Raw genomic sequence first — 14165 nt, 5'->3', positions numbered from 1 at the left:
ATTTTATATCACTTCGTTAGTCTCGACGAGAAAAATAAAAAATATATATTCTAAATTTGAAAAAAAGTTTATACAAGAGACACTAACACAAGAATGGTTCTTAAGAAATTTAATTTTGTTCGCCCTCCACAAGGGTTCCTAATTCCTACCCTCACTTCTTTGGCCATCCAAACAGGCAAATATGGAAGAGAATGCTCTTTTCCTTGATTTTTTTTTTTTTGTTTTGATAGAAAATCATCAAAGGGGCTGTTAGTCCAAACCTTACTCACAGAAAAAATGCTTATGTGCTTTCGCTTTTAATTTTTGTATTGCATTTAGGCTCTTAACTCCCTCCCGTTCTCACAGATTTTAATAGTGCAGGATACTTGTAAGATACTTTCATGTTCGCGCTCTTATTTTTGCACGTGCACGCGATTTTGTGACTTAGGTCCAAACCCATAAGTAATGCAAATGTCAGTAGTCATTACCGAGGGAAAATTGGTAGTACTAAAATCCTTATCCGAATTCTATCCTGAGAGAGAGAGAGAGAGAGATATGGCTCAGATTGGTGCCTTTTCTTTTAGCAGTCCCATGGATTCTGCTAACTACCGAAAAGGTAATCTACTCTCTCCATCTTGTTCCCTTCATTATCGATCTAACTCTGCAAAACCTAGTTCTATCAGTCAAGAAAAACGCCAGCCACAGTCAAGGAAACAGCTCCATTTGGGACCCGATAGTGTTCGAGCAGCTGAATTGTTCCTCGATGGTGTGTACCAAATGCGGCCTTTGCCACCCTTTGATGAAATTGGTGGAGCTTTGGCGACTCTTACGGTGGCGGGTAAGTACAGCACGATTATTTCCCATATCAACAGGTTGCAGTCACTAGGCATTCGCCTAAATTTTCGCACCTTGAACGGTGCGATAAACTGTTACTGTCGCATGAATCGAGTTGGCTTTGGGTTCTCTCTTTTGGGCAGAATCTTTAAACACGGTTACACGCCTAACATAGTTACCTTCACCAATCTGTTACATGGACTTATCTTACAAGATAAAACTGGTGAGGCCGTGGAGTTATTTAAGAAGTTGGAAAAGGGAGGTGTAAAGCCTGACACCATGGCATATAGCGTGATCATTGACTGTCTTTGCAAGGATGGGATGGTGGACGACGCCTTCCACTTCTTAGTAGAAATGAAGAGCAAAGGTATTCGTGCAGATGTTGTCACTTATACATCTTTGATTCGTGGCCTCTGCAATTGTGGCAAGTGGAATGAGGCTACAGGAATGATAACAGAAATGTTGGGTAGTGGTATTCTGCCAAATGTTCATACGTTTACTGTGTTGGTCAGTGCACTTTGCAAGCAAGGGATGACAAAGGAAGCAGAGGAGCTACTTGAAGACATGATAGCAAGAGGTATTGATCCTGATGTAGTCGCATACTCTGCTCTAATGGATGGGTATAGTTTGCAAGGCCAGATGGATGAAGCAATGAGATTGTTAAATGCCATGGTGGATAGGGACCTTCAGCCTGACACTTATTGCTATAACATTTTGATCAAGAGATACTGCGAGAACATGAAATTAGACGAGGCCATGCATCTGTTCGAAGAAATGCCTCTACGGGGTTTGAAACGTAACATCTTTACTTTCAGAACTATATTGCAGGGTCTGGTTCAAATAGGTAGACATACCGCTGCCCGAGAAATTCTTAATAAGATGCAAGCTTCCGGCCTAGTTCCCGATGCTAAATCTTGTGGACTCTTGTTGAAAGGCTTTCGCAAAATGGGGAACACTAGCATGGTTGTTAGGTTGTTTAGGATATTGGAAGAAGAAGGGTTTAAATCTAACACCATCATGTATAACATGATCATTGACAGTCTTTGCAAGGATGGGAAGGTGGATGACGCTATGGACTTCTTATTAGAAATGAATGGAAAAGGTATTCCTCCAGATGTCGTCACTTATAGTTCTTTGATTCATGGCCTCTCCAATTGTGGCAAGTGGAAGGAGGCTCAAGGAGTGCTAAGAAAAATGTTGGATAGTGGTATTTCACCAAATGTTCTTACAATTAATGTGTTGGTCAGTGGACTTAGCAAGCAAGGGATGACAAAGGAAGCGGAGGAGCTACTTGAAGACATGATAGCAAGAGGTGTGGATCCTGATGTAGTCACATACACTAGTCTCATGAATGGATATTGTTTGCAAGGTCGGATGGATGAATCAATGAGAGTGTTAAATGCCATGGTGGAAAGGGGCCGTCATCCTGACACTTTTTGCTATAACACTTTGATTGAGGGATTTTGCAAAAACATGAAATCAGACGAGGCCATGCATCTCTTCCGAGAAATTTCTCTACGGGGTTTGAAACGTGACATCATTACTTTCACAAGTATATTGCAGGGTCTGATTCAGATAGATAGATATACTGCTGCCCAAGAAATTCTTAAGGAGATGCAAGCTGCCGACCTAATTCCCGACATTAAAACTTGTACTCTCTTGTTGAAAGGGCTTTGCCAAAGTGGGCACTTTGATGAAGCATTGTTCTTATTTCACATGATGGAAAACAAAGGGTTATATCCCGATATTGTTGAGTACAATTTCTTTATTGATGCATTTCGCAAGAACAAAAACACTTGCTAATTCAATGGATCTTGTCACTACGCTTCCTTCCAAAGGGTCATGTCCTGACGTTAAGATCTCATTGCTATGATGCAAGATCCCGTGAGGACGGCCTGCTCGATAAATTGGTTGCCAGTGGAATGATGTCACTTACACCATTACATGTTACTGATGGGGAACTCTTTGACATTTGAAGTCCTTTCTACTGCTTGAGGAAATCATTGAAATGGGTTTTTTTTCGCCAAATGCATTGTTTCCTGATTTTTGTTTTAATTTCAACTAGAGGGCTAGACACCTTGCCCACTTTTGCCCAAGAAGTGATAAAGAAGTTTGTGCTGAAGAATAGACAATTAGTGAGAACCTTGGAATTAAAGAAGGTGAAGCTGTTAAGGTACACTTACATTTATACTTGGGTAAAAAAAGAATTGCCTGTTATTATGTTAAACTCTCGTATCTTTTCCTTAGTGGTCTCTTATTTGTAGATGTGTGTGTCGGGTTATATGTATGAATGTTGTGATATGATCTCTTGGCATGATCCTGTTAAATTGGAAGCCATAGCAGCATCTTCCTATTTGAAGCCTGTTATTACATAAAACTCTTATATATGTGGCCTTTTTTTTTGAGCTGTCGTTGAACTGTCGTGTAGTTGGGTTTCATTGCTGAAAAATATTCTTCTTCACGACGTTGCACATGGCTTTTTCTGATGAAATAATCGTATATATCAAAAGAATGGTTTAATGTGTTTGTGCATTTGACGGGACCAGTTAACTCATTAAGCGCAGTCTTATATATGCACCAATAGAGGAACTTAGTTTTCGGCGTAGATGTCTGTATGTGTACAACTATCTGTTTGTACATAAAAAATGTCGTCTCGCACTACTTAGACTGTAATATGTATTGTTGTTTATCAGAATATTCTTGCAAATAATATGGTACTGGATAGTGTATGAGCTGATTTCTATTGTTTGAATCGACAGCGATGACAGGTTTAAAGTATCTGGAAAACACTATCGTTTGAGTGGCTAAGAGTAAAGAAGCTGAGAGGTATAAGCCCAAAGTAAGAAATTCATTTATGAGAAGGCATTTTTTATTCTGGAATGGATGCAAGGTTTGTTCTAAGTAGATATCACTCTTTCCTCTTTTCCTATGTCTATGCAACTGGTTGAGAAACTTGAACTACAGCTTGTCCTTGGGAAGTTGAATACTTGTTATTAGGAACTTCGGTATTCTTTTTATTTTTTTCACCTGGGGAAAATGGTGGCCCAAACAAAATGTTGAAACTCATAAAAGTCAACCTATCATTGGTGTGCAAGTTTAGTGGTACCAATAGTGCGCATGAAGAAAGAGTGATGATCCAAGACCAAGAGATACCTAAGAGTGATCATTTTAGGTACTTAGGCTCAATTATTAGTAGAGATGGAGAGATTGCCGATGATGTGACCCATAGAATCCAAGTGGGGTGGCTTAAGTGGAGGAGCGCTACTGGTGTACTGTGTGACAAGAGGGTACCCATAAAATTAAAGGGAAAATTCTATGGAACTGCCATCAGACCAGCAATGCTTTACGGGACAGAATATTGGCCTATTAAGAAACAACAGGTGAACAAGATGAGTGTAGCGGAAATAAGAATGTTGAGGTGGATATGTGGTAAAACTAGAGGAGACATGATTAGAAATGAAACGGTTCGTGAGATGGTAGGTGTAGCACCCATAAAAGAGAAGTTGAGGGAAAATAGGCTAAGGTGGTTTGGGCATGTCTACTGTAGACCAGGAGATGCAGTAGTTAAGAGAGCGGATATGATAGCTTTGGGTAGCAATGCTACGGGGAGGAGTAGACCTAAATTGACATTAGATGCTGTAGTGCGCAAAGATATGAGTATAGTAAGTTTGTGTGAACATGTGGTCATTGACAGAGCTCAATGGAGGAAAAGAATTCATGTAGCCGACCTCAAGTGATTGGGACATAAGGCTCAGTTTGGTTTTTCGAAGAGCAACCATAAAATAGCATTACCAGCATCATCATGCCGAAACCAGCATGACCACTGTTGTTGGTTTGAACTCTAGAAACAAGAAAAACAAGATTACAGTGTGGCATATGCAACTACACATATATGTATCAGTTGGTTTTACGTTGGGTAATTGAGCATCCCTAGGCTATTATGATGGATTAGTTTTGGGTTTGGTTTAGTTTAGAACTTTAGTGTGGGTACTTTACACCAGGAAATTCTGTGTAACTAAATTGAATCTTGAAATCTCAAATGGTGAAGCCATTATTTGCTTAGATTGCATTAGGGGATTCATCTGTACTCCTGTACCTTACAAACTTTGTGTTGAATATGAGATTCCTCGTGCTGGCAATGAACACATCGATAACCAAATCGAACTGTTGCAAATCTGACGAAGCCAAAGTGCGTCCGTTTCCATGGTAGATTATCAATGAAGAATGTCGTGGTGTTACTGTCAAAATCATAGTTGTTAGAACCGCACGATTCGTGATTCACGCAAAAACGATACGAATCTGGAGGTGAATCAAGGTTTACATAAAATTGGTGGTGGATAGTACAAATCACGATTCTGGTGAAAACAATATGAATCTATAGGTGAATCAAGGTTTATCATGATTGCTGTATTCGACTAATATGAATCCACTTTTGCTAATTTCATAAATCTATCTTTTTAATTCTTGTATCCTTTTAATCATAGACAGGGGAAGGGCTTAGGCCTTAGAGCCTTGGACTAACCCACAAATGTTGCCATAGAAACTAGTTTCGAACCTATTAGAGTACAAACTTGTATTTTGTTAAGGCTAAGCTTCATTTCTATAGTGAATCTTTAATATCTATGCGAGCACATTCATTTGACTGTAGTACTTATTTTCGTATCATGTACAAGTCTTTCCTATTAGACCACTTGATCAACAATTAATGATGGAAAACAAACTTCAATATTGATATAAGCATAAATTTCTCAATTTTACCATGTATCTTTATTACTCACTCCATCCCTTTTTAAGTGTCCCGCTTCATAATTCCAACTTATTAAAAAGACATCATCATTACACCTTTCACATCAACTTTTACCTCCACTTTCCCTCTTTACCCTTTATGGAGACATTATCATTACATTTTTACTCACTAACTTTTCAAAATTGAATCTACTTTTAGGGGCAAAAAGGAAAATTCACAAACTTTTACCCACTAATTTTACAAAATAGACACTTATTGAGGGACGGCTCAAAATGGAATACTGGACTATAAAAAAGGGATGGAGGGAGTACTATATAGGTGCATAGATACATTTTCCAATATACTTTAGAAATTTGGACCGAATCATTACAATTCACGATTCGATTGGATTCTCGATTCGGAAAAGGCTTAATCTGATACTTGATTCGATTCGCGATTTGACAACCTTGGTCAAAATTAATTTGACCCAACTTCGCATTGTATCTTCGTCTAGAGACCAATCTCTGTTGTCGATATTGACCGCAGCTCCGCAGGATCCTTCATTGTGGACAGCCATATGCCTGCACAGTATCTTGTTACTAACTAGCATCACTTACTACCTGGTTTGCTGTTTTGCGGGAATCATAGTTGGTAGAGGAATTTGGTCAAACAGTTAGAAGGCGCTATCTCAGGAATTCAAATGTCGAACAGATTTATGAGGGAAGTAGAGAAAAGTGATTGTCGACTTCTTGGTGGCTAAATTGTGAGGGGATAAAATTGGTGAATAGCTTTGGTGGAGGTCAAGAGATGTTATAGAAGGCTTTGGTGGGAGTTAAGGCAGAGAGGGGGGGAGTGGGTTTCAGCGGTGGCTATGCGGGGTATTACCTATTAGCCTAGTAGCGAGCTCCTTCTCCGTGGAGGTAGCACTATAGTTAGGTAGATAAGGTCTTGAAATCGGAGTACATAACATGAGGCATTCTGTATATATACTAGTGAATCACCCCGTGCCTACGGCGCTCCTAACATAAACCCTTAGGCCCAACTAATTCTATCAATGATCGTACATAACTAGCTCCGTTTGACACATGCTCTCAGCGTTATGTACTTGTCTGTAAGATTTTAGTACTATGTTGTCTAGTGGAACCATCATCTGGAAGATTTACATGGTATTTCAGCTTATCTTCGCAATATTCTTCATCTGTAAGTTACTCGAGTCCATTGGACTCACACACTCACCACTTAGGGTTCCAATCCCGGCATGCCCCTTCCCTGTGTTCTTATCCTAAAATAGAAAAAGGAGAGAGCATGTTATGCAGTGGGAGGGTTTTGCAATTTGCAGTGCTTCCAAGAGGTAATAGCTACACTTGTTTACCTGTTGAACCCTTCTTAACGAGGCAAGACGAACCATTTCGATTTGATTAGCGGAGGGGATACTCTGTTGATTCTCAGCACTGGCCTGAAAGTATGAGAGAAATACTCACTTATTTTTTCTGGATGGAGGATAAAAAAGTGACCTAACAGGCTAACATATTGAAAACTGTCTCAGCGATGGCGGATCTTGTTCGGGCAGCCAAAGGGGAGGAGTTTTGCCATAGGAGAAATTGAAATCGTCGGAGTCAGGTTTGCGCTTGAGAATGTAGTTTCAGGGGTTCTTATGGCCATTTATCACGTCCATTTTTTTTCCCAAATTAGGAGCCATCTCTCCATTTTCCCTAAGCAATTTGGCAGATGTTGACATGCCTAACTTATAAATGTTTGGCAACTTCACGTGTCTAATTGAAACACTATGAAGTTTAGGTGTTTATGAGACATTTGGATGATAGTTTAGAGGTAGTTTTGAAATCTTCCCTTTCTTCAAAATGGAGACAGATCTCTCAATTTTTAGAGTCTCCATTAGTAGTTTCGAGTCTCTAAAATAGGAAACTAATATAGAGCTAGTTTGAATTGAATTGGATCTTTATTTTAGCAATATAGAGCATGGTTGGAGATTCTCTAATAGCTCCTTCACTTGATTTTTGAATACCTTCTGAAAATACTTGAAAATAACATTTATGCATTTGCTCTGTTTCGTTACTTATTTCTTCTTCTGTAACATTACCTTCTTTTTCCTTGCAGAATTCTCTTTTTCTTGTGTTTCCTTGTGAAACATTGGGGATGACGTGGCCTCTGCCGATTCCAGTTTCTTGGTCCTGGATGCAAAGAAAGTGAAAACTAGAGAGAGATTTGAGACCAGCCTTCAAATAAGGAAAATTCGGGAAAATATAGTTAAAGAAGAGGAGGAAGTCCATCTCCGATTAAACTAACTACGAGTTTCTATGGTGGAAGTGTCAATGGGGAAGAGTCCTTTTTTTGTCTCTTTTGTATGATCTTTCTATTGTGGTGTAGGATACTTACCATTTTTGTTTGTTGTTTTCAAATCTCAGGCTTGTACGCTATGTTTGCGCTTGGGTTCACTAGAATCAGTGAAGTTTTCCCTAATGAAACCTGATTTTAAAACTTCGGCTGCTGTATTGTGGGGTTTGTTTGCGATGAAATGCAAGTTGCGGACATAATCCCAGATACTAAAACCTAGGCGTACAAAGAAGACCTGTTGTTATGATTGAATGAGTTAGGGAATTCGCTAGACTATATATACCAAAAAGAGCACCATTGATAAGCTGTGATATACCCCCATAGGACAGGAGTTTGCTTGTCAATGACTGAACCCTTTTCAAAATCCTTTCAACCAAAATTCTGCAATCCTGTGCTTTGAGTCAGGCAGTGATTTAGAGTATAACTCCTAGTTACTTCCCATGTAAGGTGTCATTAGGGATTTTCTAAGTACTTTGAAGCACGATCTTACTTTGCAAGTAAGGTGTCCGGTAGTGATTAGTTTGTTGATTGACACCAACAAAGATAATACTCTCTCCGTCATTTTTTAAATGTCTAGCTTTGTAATTTCATTACACCTTTCACACTGATGAGTAAACCCCATGTGACCAAATCTGTAATTGAACCTTGCAGTAAAAGCTTCCATTACTGGAAGAAACTTGTACGGGACAATGGATCCCTTGACTTAGGCCCCACTTCCCAGGTATGAGGACAACCCTGTAATTGCACTTCTTTGGTTGGTTTTTGGCTCTGATATTGAAGTATGTTGGAGGTTTATTTGGAACTTGGGAAAACGAGAAGGAAAGGAAGGATTTTATTTTTAAAAAAAATTCCCTTCCCAGATTTGGTTAAAATTAAACAGAGTAAATTTTCCTGATATCAAAGTCCTTCCGCCGGCTTCCACCACCGTCATTATGCCTACCATGCATTAATTAATGATCTAAATTGTTCATTTTGTAGGACCCGAGAAATAATATATTTATTCAACAAATTATCATGATCGGATAGATGTATCAAAATTTAAATTTTGGTTTAATAATTCGTGGGCTTTAACGACCTTAATAAAAATGGATGATCATAGACAGTTTTAACTTTAAAATTATCGACAAAATCAGAATGTCCCTTTTATAATCTAAAATTCAATTTTTGATACATCTATCCATGTTCAATCAAGCTAATTTGTTGCGTGAATATACTCACAATGTTCGTTTTAGGATTTTGGTTTTAGGATTTTAGATAATGAGTAGAGAGAGATAGATAAACAAATAAGAATAATAATTGAGAGAAAATTTAACGGAGACCATCAGCAGAGAGAAAATCCAAAATTCCAAAATGAACATGGCCGAATATTCGTTTCGGGATTTTGGTTTTGGAATTTTAAATAATTAATAGAGAAAGATAAATAGAGAAATGAGAATAATATCTATAAGAAAATTTATTGGAGACCGTCTATAGAAAATTTAAAATCTAAAAACAAACATGGCTACTATTTTGCATGTATGTACGGTTAGAATTTATAACAATAAATTTACGCTGAAGCTGAAGCCCACGAGGGCGGTGGTGGAAAACAGACGGTTTCCGCCCGTGTAAAAGAAAATTATTCTCAATTTTCCTCCCTCAAAGTTTCCTTCTTAATGTTTTTTTTCCCATTCATTTCCTTCCCTTCCATTTTCAGCCTTTATACAACTGTGATGTTGAAAAAGGTCGAGATTGTTTTCCTTGCTCAAGCATATGCAGCTCAGAAATGCAAGTCCTTCCACTGTTTTATCCTCCAAATTTACAAACCCATCTCAGATTTCTATCTCAAAACCCAAATTTCCGACAAAAATCATCTCGTCTCATCAGAACAGGTTTGAATACTACGTTAAAGAGCAATGTAAATCAAATAGAATTAAGGTCGCTGATGCCTTTAACTACTTTCATAAGTTGATTCAAATGCGACCCACGCCATCCATCGACACATTCAATCACTTATTCGGGTCCATGGCGAAACTTGATCGCTATTTGGATGTGCTTTCTTTAAACAGAAAGATGCATTTTGCGGGAATTGGACCTGATTTGTACACACTCAATATTTTGATCAACTGTTGTTTTCAGTTGGGTTATGTGGACTGTGGATTAGGTGTGTTTGGGCAGATTCTAAAGAATGGTTTTGTGCCGGATTCGGTGACAGTTCGTACTTTGATTCACGGGATGTGCAGGGCGGGCGACGTTATGAATGCTGTTAAGGTGTTCGATAAAATGTCTGAGGGGGGTCTTGGAGGGAATACGTACACGTGCGGGATACTTGTTAATGGATTGTGTAAGATTCGCGAGACGGGTCTTGCTGTTGAGCTACATAGGAAGATGTTGATGAGGAATGGCAAGGCAAATGTGCTTACTTATAATGCGATCATTGATTCCCTATGCAAAGATGGGTTGATTACCGAAGCACTGGAAATGTTTTCGGAAATGAAGGAGGTAAACGTCACCCCTGATCTTATAGCCTATAGTTCTTTGATTAATGGGTTGTGTAAATTAGGTAGGCTAGCGGAAGCTATGAACTTTTTCAATGAATTGGTGAGTCGAGGATTCGCAGCAGACACAGTCACATATAATTCCTTAATTCATGGTTTTTGCCAGTTGGATTTCTGGAAAGAAGCTACAAGAATTTTCAACCATATGGTTGAACATGGTATTTCACCTGATGTTGTAACATTTACTATACTAATTGATTGTCTATCCAAGAAGGGAAAGGTCGGAGAAGCTCACAAATTATTTGAAATGATGATTCAGCTTGGCAAGGAGCCCAACATTTATACGTACAATTCTCTGATCTACGGGTTTTGTGTGATAGGCCAGTTGGATGATGCAGCGAAAATTTTCAAATTGATAGCCGAAAAAGGTGTAGAGCACAACGTCACGACTTTCAATATGCTGATTAATGGGTATTGCAAACATCAGATGGTAGATAATGCTATATGTCTCTTTCGGGAAATGCATGAAAAGAGCTTGAAACCTACAACTGTGACTTATAACACACTTGTTGGAGCACTATGCGATATGGGGAGAGTTAAAACCACTAAACGACTATTTAAGGAGATGCAAGTTTGTGGCCTATCTCCAAATTTACGTGCATATTCTGTTATTTTAGCTGGGTTATGCAAGAATGGGTATCTTGGGGAAGCAATAGATCTGTTTGAGTCTGTTAGAAATAAAGAAATGGAATCCAGTATTGAAATTTTCAGCATTCTCATTGACGGGATGTGCAGAGCTGGTAAACTACAGGAGGCGAGGAAAAAGTTTGATGAGTTAGCACAGAGGAGCTTGGTCCCTGATATAGTGGCCTATAACATAATGATCAATGGCCTTTGCAAGAATGGGATGTTATCAGAGGCCTACGAATTGCTCTTGCAAATGGAAGATAAGGGTTGCTCTCCTGACTCCATTTCGTTTAATATCATCATTCAGGGTTTTCTTGGAGAAAATGAAATTGATAGAGCAATGGAGGCTTTGGGAGAGATGCGTGGTAGAAACTTGTTGCCAAATGAACGGGTAACTTCAATGTTGCTACGCCTTGTCTTGGTGGATGAACGATGTCGTGCAAGCCTTGAGTCATTTCCTGAGGGTCCCCAAAAGGAATTGTTTCCTATTAAATCTGTATAGTGCGGACAAGTAAAAAAAAAAGCCTACTAGTCAAGTATTTTGAATTGTAAACACTGTTTATTCGAGTTTGTTCCTTTCCTATTTACATCATTAACCTGCATTGAATGTACACTAAAATCTCCATGAAATCAGTTATCTGGGACGTAATTTTTTTTTCCTTAGTTGCGTATTTGAGACGCAATTCCAAGCTGTCATTGTGTTATTTTAGTCCGTATATAGTCGGTATACTATTTACTAGGCCAATTTTTCTTGAATTTTTTTTTGCACATACACGCAAAAAAAAAAATCATCTTGTAAATTTGTTCTCTTTCTTGTTATGTTCATGAAATTGTAAAACTGATTTTGGCTGATTGATATCACTAGTTCTGGCATTTGATGCTGAATCCCCAGCCAGTTCTGGCAAAAGTCCTAAAGCCTATTTCCTTCCCTGATAAAGGATTTCGTTAGATATTGTTAAGTTATGGGTTGATTATGGAGGGAAAGCAAATAACACAACATAGATTCCAAAGGCCTTGACGCTGAAGGAGTTCTAGACAAAATAATTAGAGACGCGAGGGTCTGTAATCTGTATGGCAGCATGGAAACGTATCCCAACGAGTGCAGAAAACATCGGTTATGAAGGACTTGGGTATGAATGGCAGATTGGAGGACAGTGGTTAGGTTGATTTCTGCATTATCGTTTTTGGGTGTCCGTTGCTGCTCTTTGATGGGTAGTCAGGTTGAGTGTATCCTCGTTAAGGGTTCGTTGGTTCAGTTTAGTACTTTAGTATAGTTTGGCTGGCTCTCTTTTATGCCCTTGGCCTATGTTTTTGGTGCTATCCAACCAGCTATTCTTATGGGATGGAGTGTTGGCCCATCAAGAAACAACAAGTGAGTAAGATGAGTGTAGCGGAAATAAGGATGTTGAGATGGATGTGTGATAAGATTAGAAGTAATAAAATTAGAAACAAAATTACTCATGAGACGGTAGGACTTTTAGTTGAGAGAAAATAGATTAAGCTGGTTTGGACATATTTACTGGAGACCAGTAGATGCAAAGTCAAGAAGCTTGACATGATAGTAATGGATAGTCTGGTTGGGGGAAAAGGAAAACCTAAACTGACTTTGGATACCACGATATGAAAGGACTTGGGCTTACTAAATCTAAGTGAAGAGGTAGCTCTAGATAGAGCTCAATGGAAAAACATAATTCATGTAGCCGACCTTAATTAATTGAGACACAAGGCTCGGTTTAGTTTGATTTTCTTCAATAAAAAGATCAACCCACCTGAAAAGTAACTTTCCGAATCAATCATTTAAATGCCAAATTAATTCCATATCAATAAACTGATACCCACCAAAAAAAATTGATGGCATAAATAATATTGTATATTCAATCCAGCAAAAGGTGGGCAAAACAGGAAACCTCACAAAACATTTTTTCATTACCTGGCTATCTCAGTGATGATATTCCCTTCACAGATTGTAAGACTACTGGAAACTTTTACATTTTTACACAATGATACAAGAGGCAATGCTATCTTAAACTTGAACACAATAGACAAAATGGAACAGCATAGTACAGCATTTGCACACATTTCCCTTCAGAGACATAAACCACCTTCTGCAATAATAATAAAAGAAGCTGTTTCTGACTCATCTGTCGATAGCACCGAGGCTGGTGTCTCTGGCGTCACTGTCCTGATTAGCATCTTCCTCTTCCCAGTCTTTGCTATGCTCTCTTGCGTCTTCTCCCAGTTGGAAACGTTAAATTCTGCTTCTCCAACTTGGCAAGCCATATCAGCTCATGCTTTGTGCAGTTAACGTGACGTAGGACAAGAATTTAGGAATCTGGTTCTTATGGCCATGGAAAAAATGCTTTACCTAAGATTAAGTTTAGACTTACGTTGTGGACCGTTCAATTAGGATGATAAATGAAACGCTTAGATCTCTTTCAATCTCACAGGAATCACAGGAACAAATGCTCTGAACCATATCAAAATGAAACCAAAGTGGGAGCCCTTCCCGATCATATACTAGTTTTGGAGGTTATAATTAACCAATGTGGGACAAGCTCTACCAACAGATATTGTTATTTTATTCATTTTCCCCTTCCTTTTTCCTTATAATGTTCATTCCCCTTCAAAATGCGTAAAGAAATGACTCTCATTATTTTTAACTGATAAACGCTATGATAAATCTTTTCCATGCAATCACAGCTTACAACATTTGTTGAGAGAGAAATGCAGATATGTTACAACCAAACATTGAAACAAATAATGGGATTGCAGAAGCACCACAAGAGGATGTTAGAACTCATACTAGTAGATTGGAGAAAAGATCAAATAATTTTGCAAAGGGAGGAAGATAAGAGTACATAAGAATCTACATAAGAATCTACAACATGTGGTAATGCTAAGAAAAAAAGAATTGGTGCCACCAAAAATCGTAGTACATGAAGCAATTTAGAGGGCATTCAGAGAGTAATTGACGAGTTAAGGGGACATATGATGGAACAGGGTATTCCACCTTTCCAAAGGTTCCAAAGGAAAAATGAGAGGCTATGACTGCAAATTACTATTCAGTATACCACTTATATAGGCACAGAGACGAGAGTTTCACTCAAGGATAG

At 38.5% G+C, this 14165-nt stretch overlaps 1 protein-coding gene across 1 annotated transcript; it reads left to right on the top strand.

Annotated features, from left to right (window-relative positions):
• The first annotated feature begins 465 nt into the window (after positions 1–465).
• Positions 466–11575, top strand: LOC131323976 (pentatricopeptide repeat-containing protein At4g31850, chloroplastic-like). The gene is made up of 6 exons (XM_058355809.1): positions 466–2611; positions 2881–2972; positions 3078–3176; positions 7963–8046; positions 8469–8612; positions 9608–11575. The coding sequence occupies exons 1-6, from the start codon at positions 535–537 to the stop codon at positions 11552–11554; spliced, it is 4443 nt and encodes a 1480-aa protein (XP_058211792.1). The 5' UTR covers positions 466–534; the 3' UTR covers positions 11555–11575.
• Positions 11576–14165: the final 2590 nt, after the last annotated feature.

Source organism: Rhododendron vialii, chromosome 4a (assembly GCF_030253575.1).
Source record: "Rhododendron vialii isolate Sample 1 chromosome 4a, ASM3025357v1".
Classification (NCBI taxonomy): domain Eukaryota; kingdom Viridiplantae; phylum Streptophyta; class Magnoliopsida; order Ericales; family Ericaceae; genus Rhododendron; species Rhododendron vialii.
The sequence above is the reverse complement of the archived record's forward strand: the minus strand, read 5'-3'. Positions and strand labels throughout refer to the sequence as shown.

What these genes read in the sequence shown, in the direction of transcription:
- LOC131323976 (XM_058355809.1), top strand. Translation starts at nt 535, where the DNA reads ATGGCTCAGATTGGTGCCTTTTCTTTTAGCAGTCCCATGGATTCTGCT. An exon ending in ATTTTAAAACTTCGGCTGCT is followed by an intron (nt 8,047 to 8,468) that starts GTATTGTGGGGT and finishes TTAAATGTCTAG; the next exon opens with CTTTGTAATTTCATTACACC. An exon ending in ACTTAGGCCCCACTTCCCAG is followed by an intron (nt 8,613 to 9,607) that starts GTATGAGGACAA and finishes CTGTGATGTTGA; the next exon opens with AAAAGGTCGAGATTGTTTTC.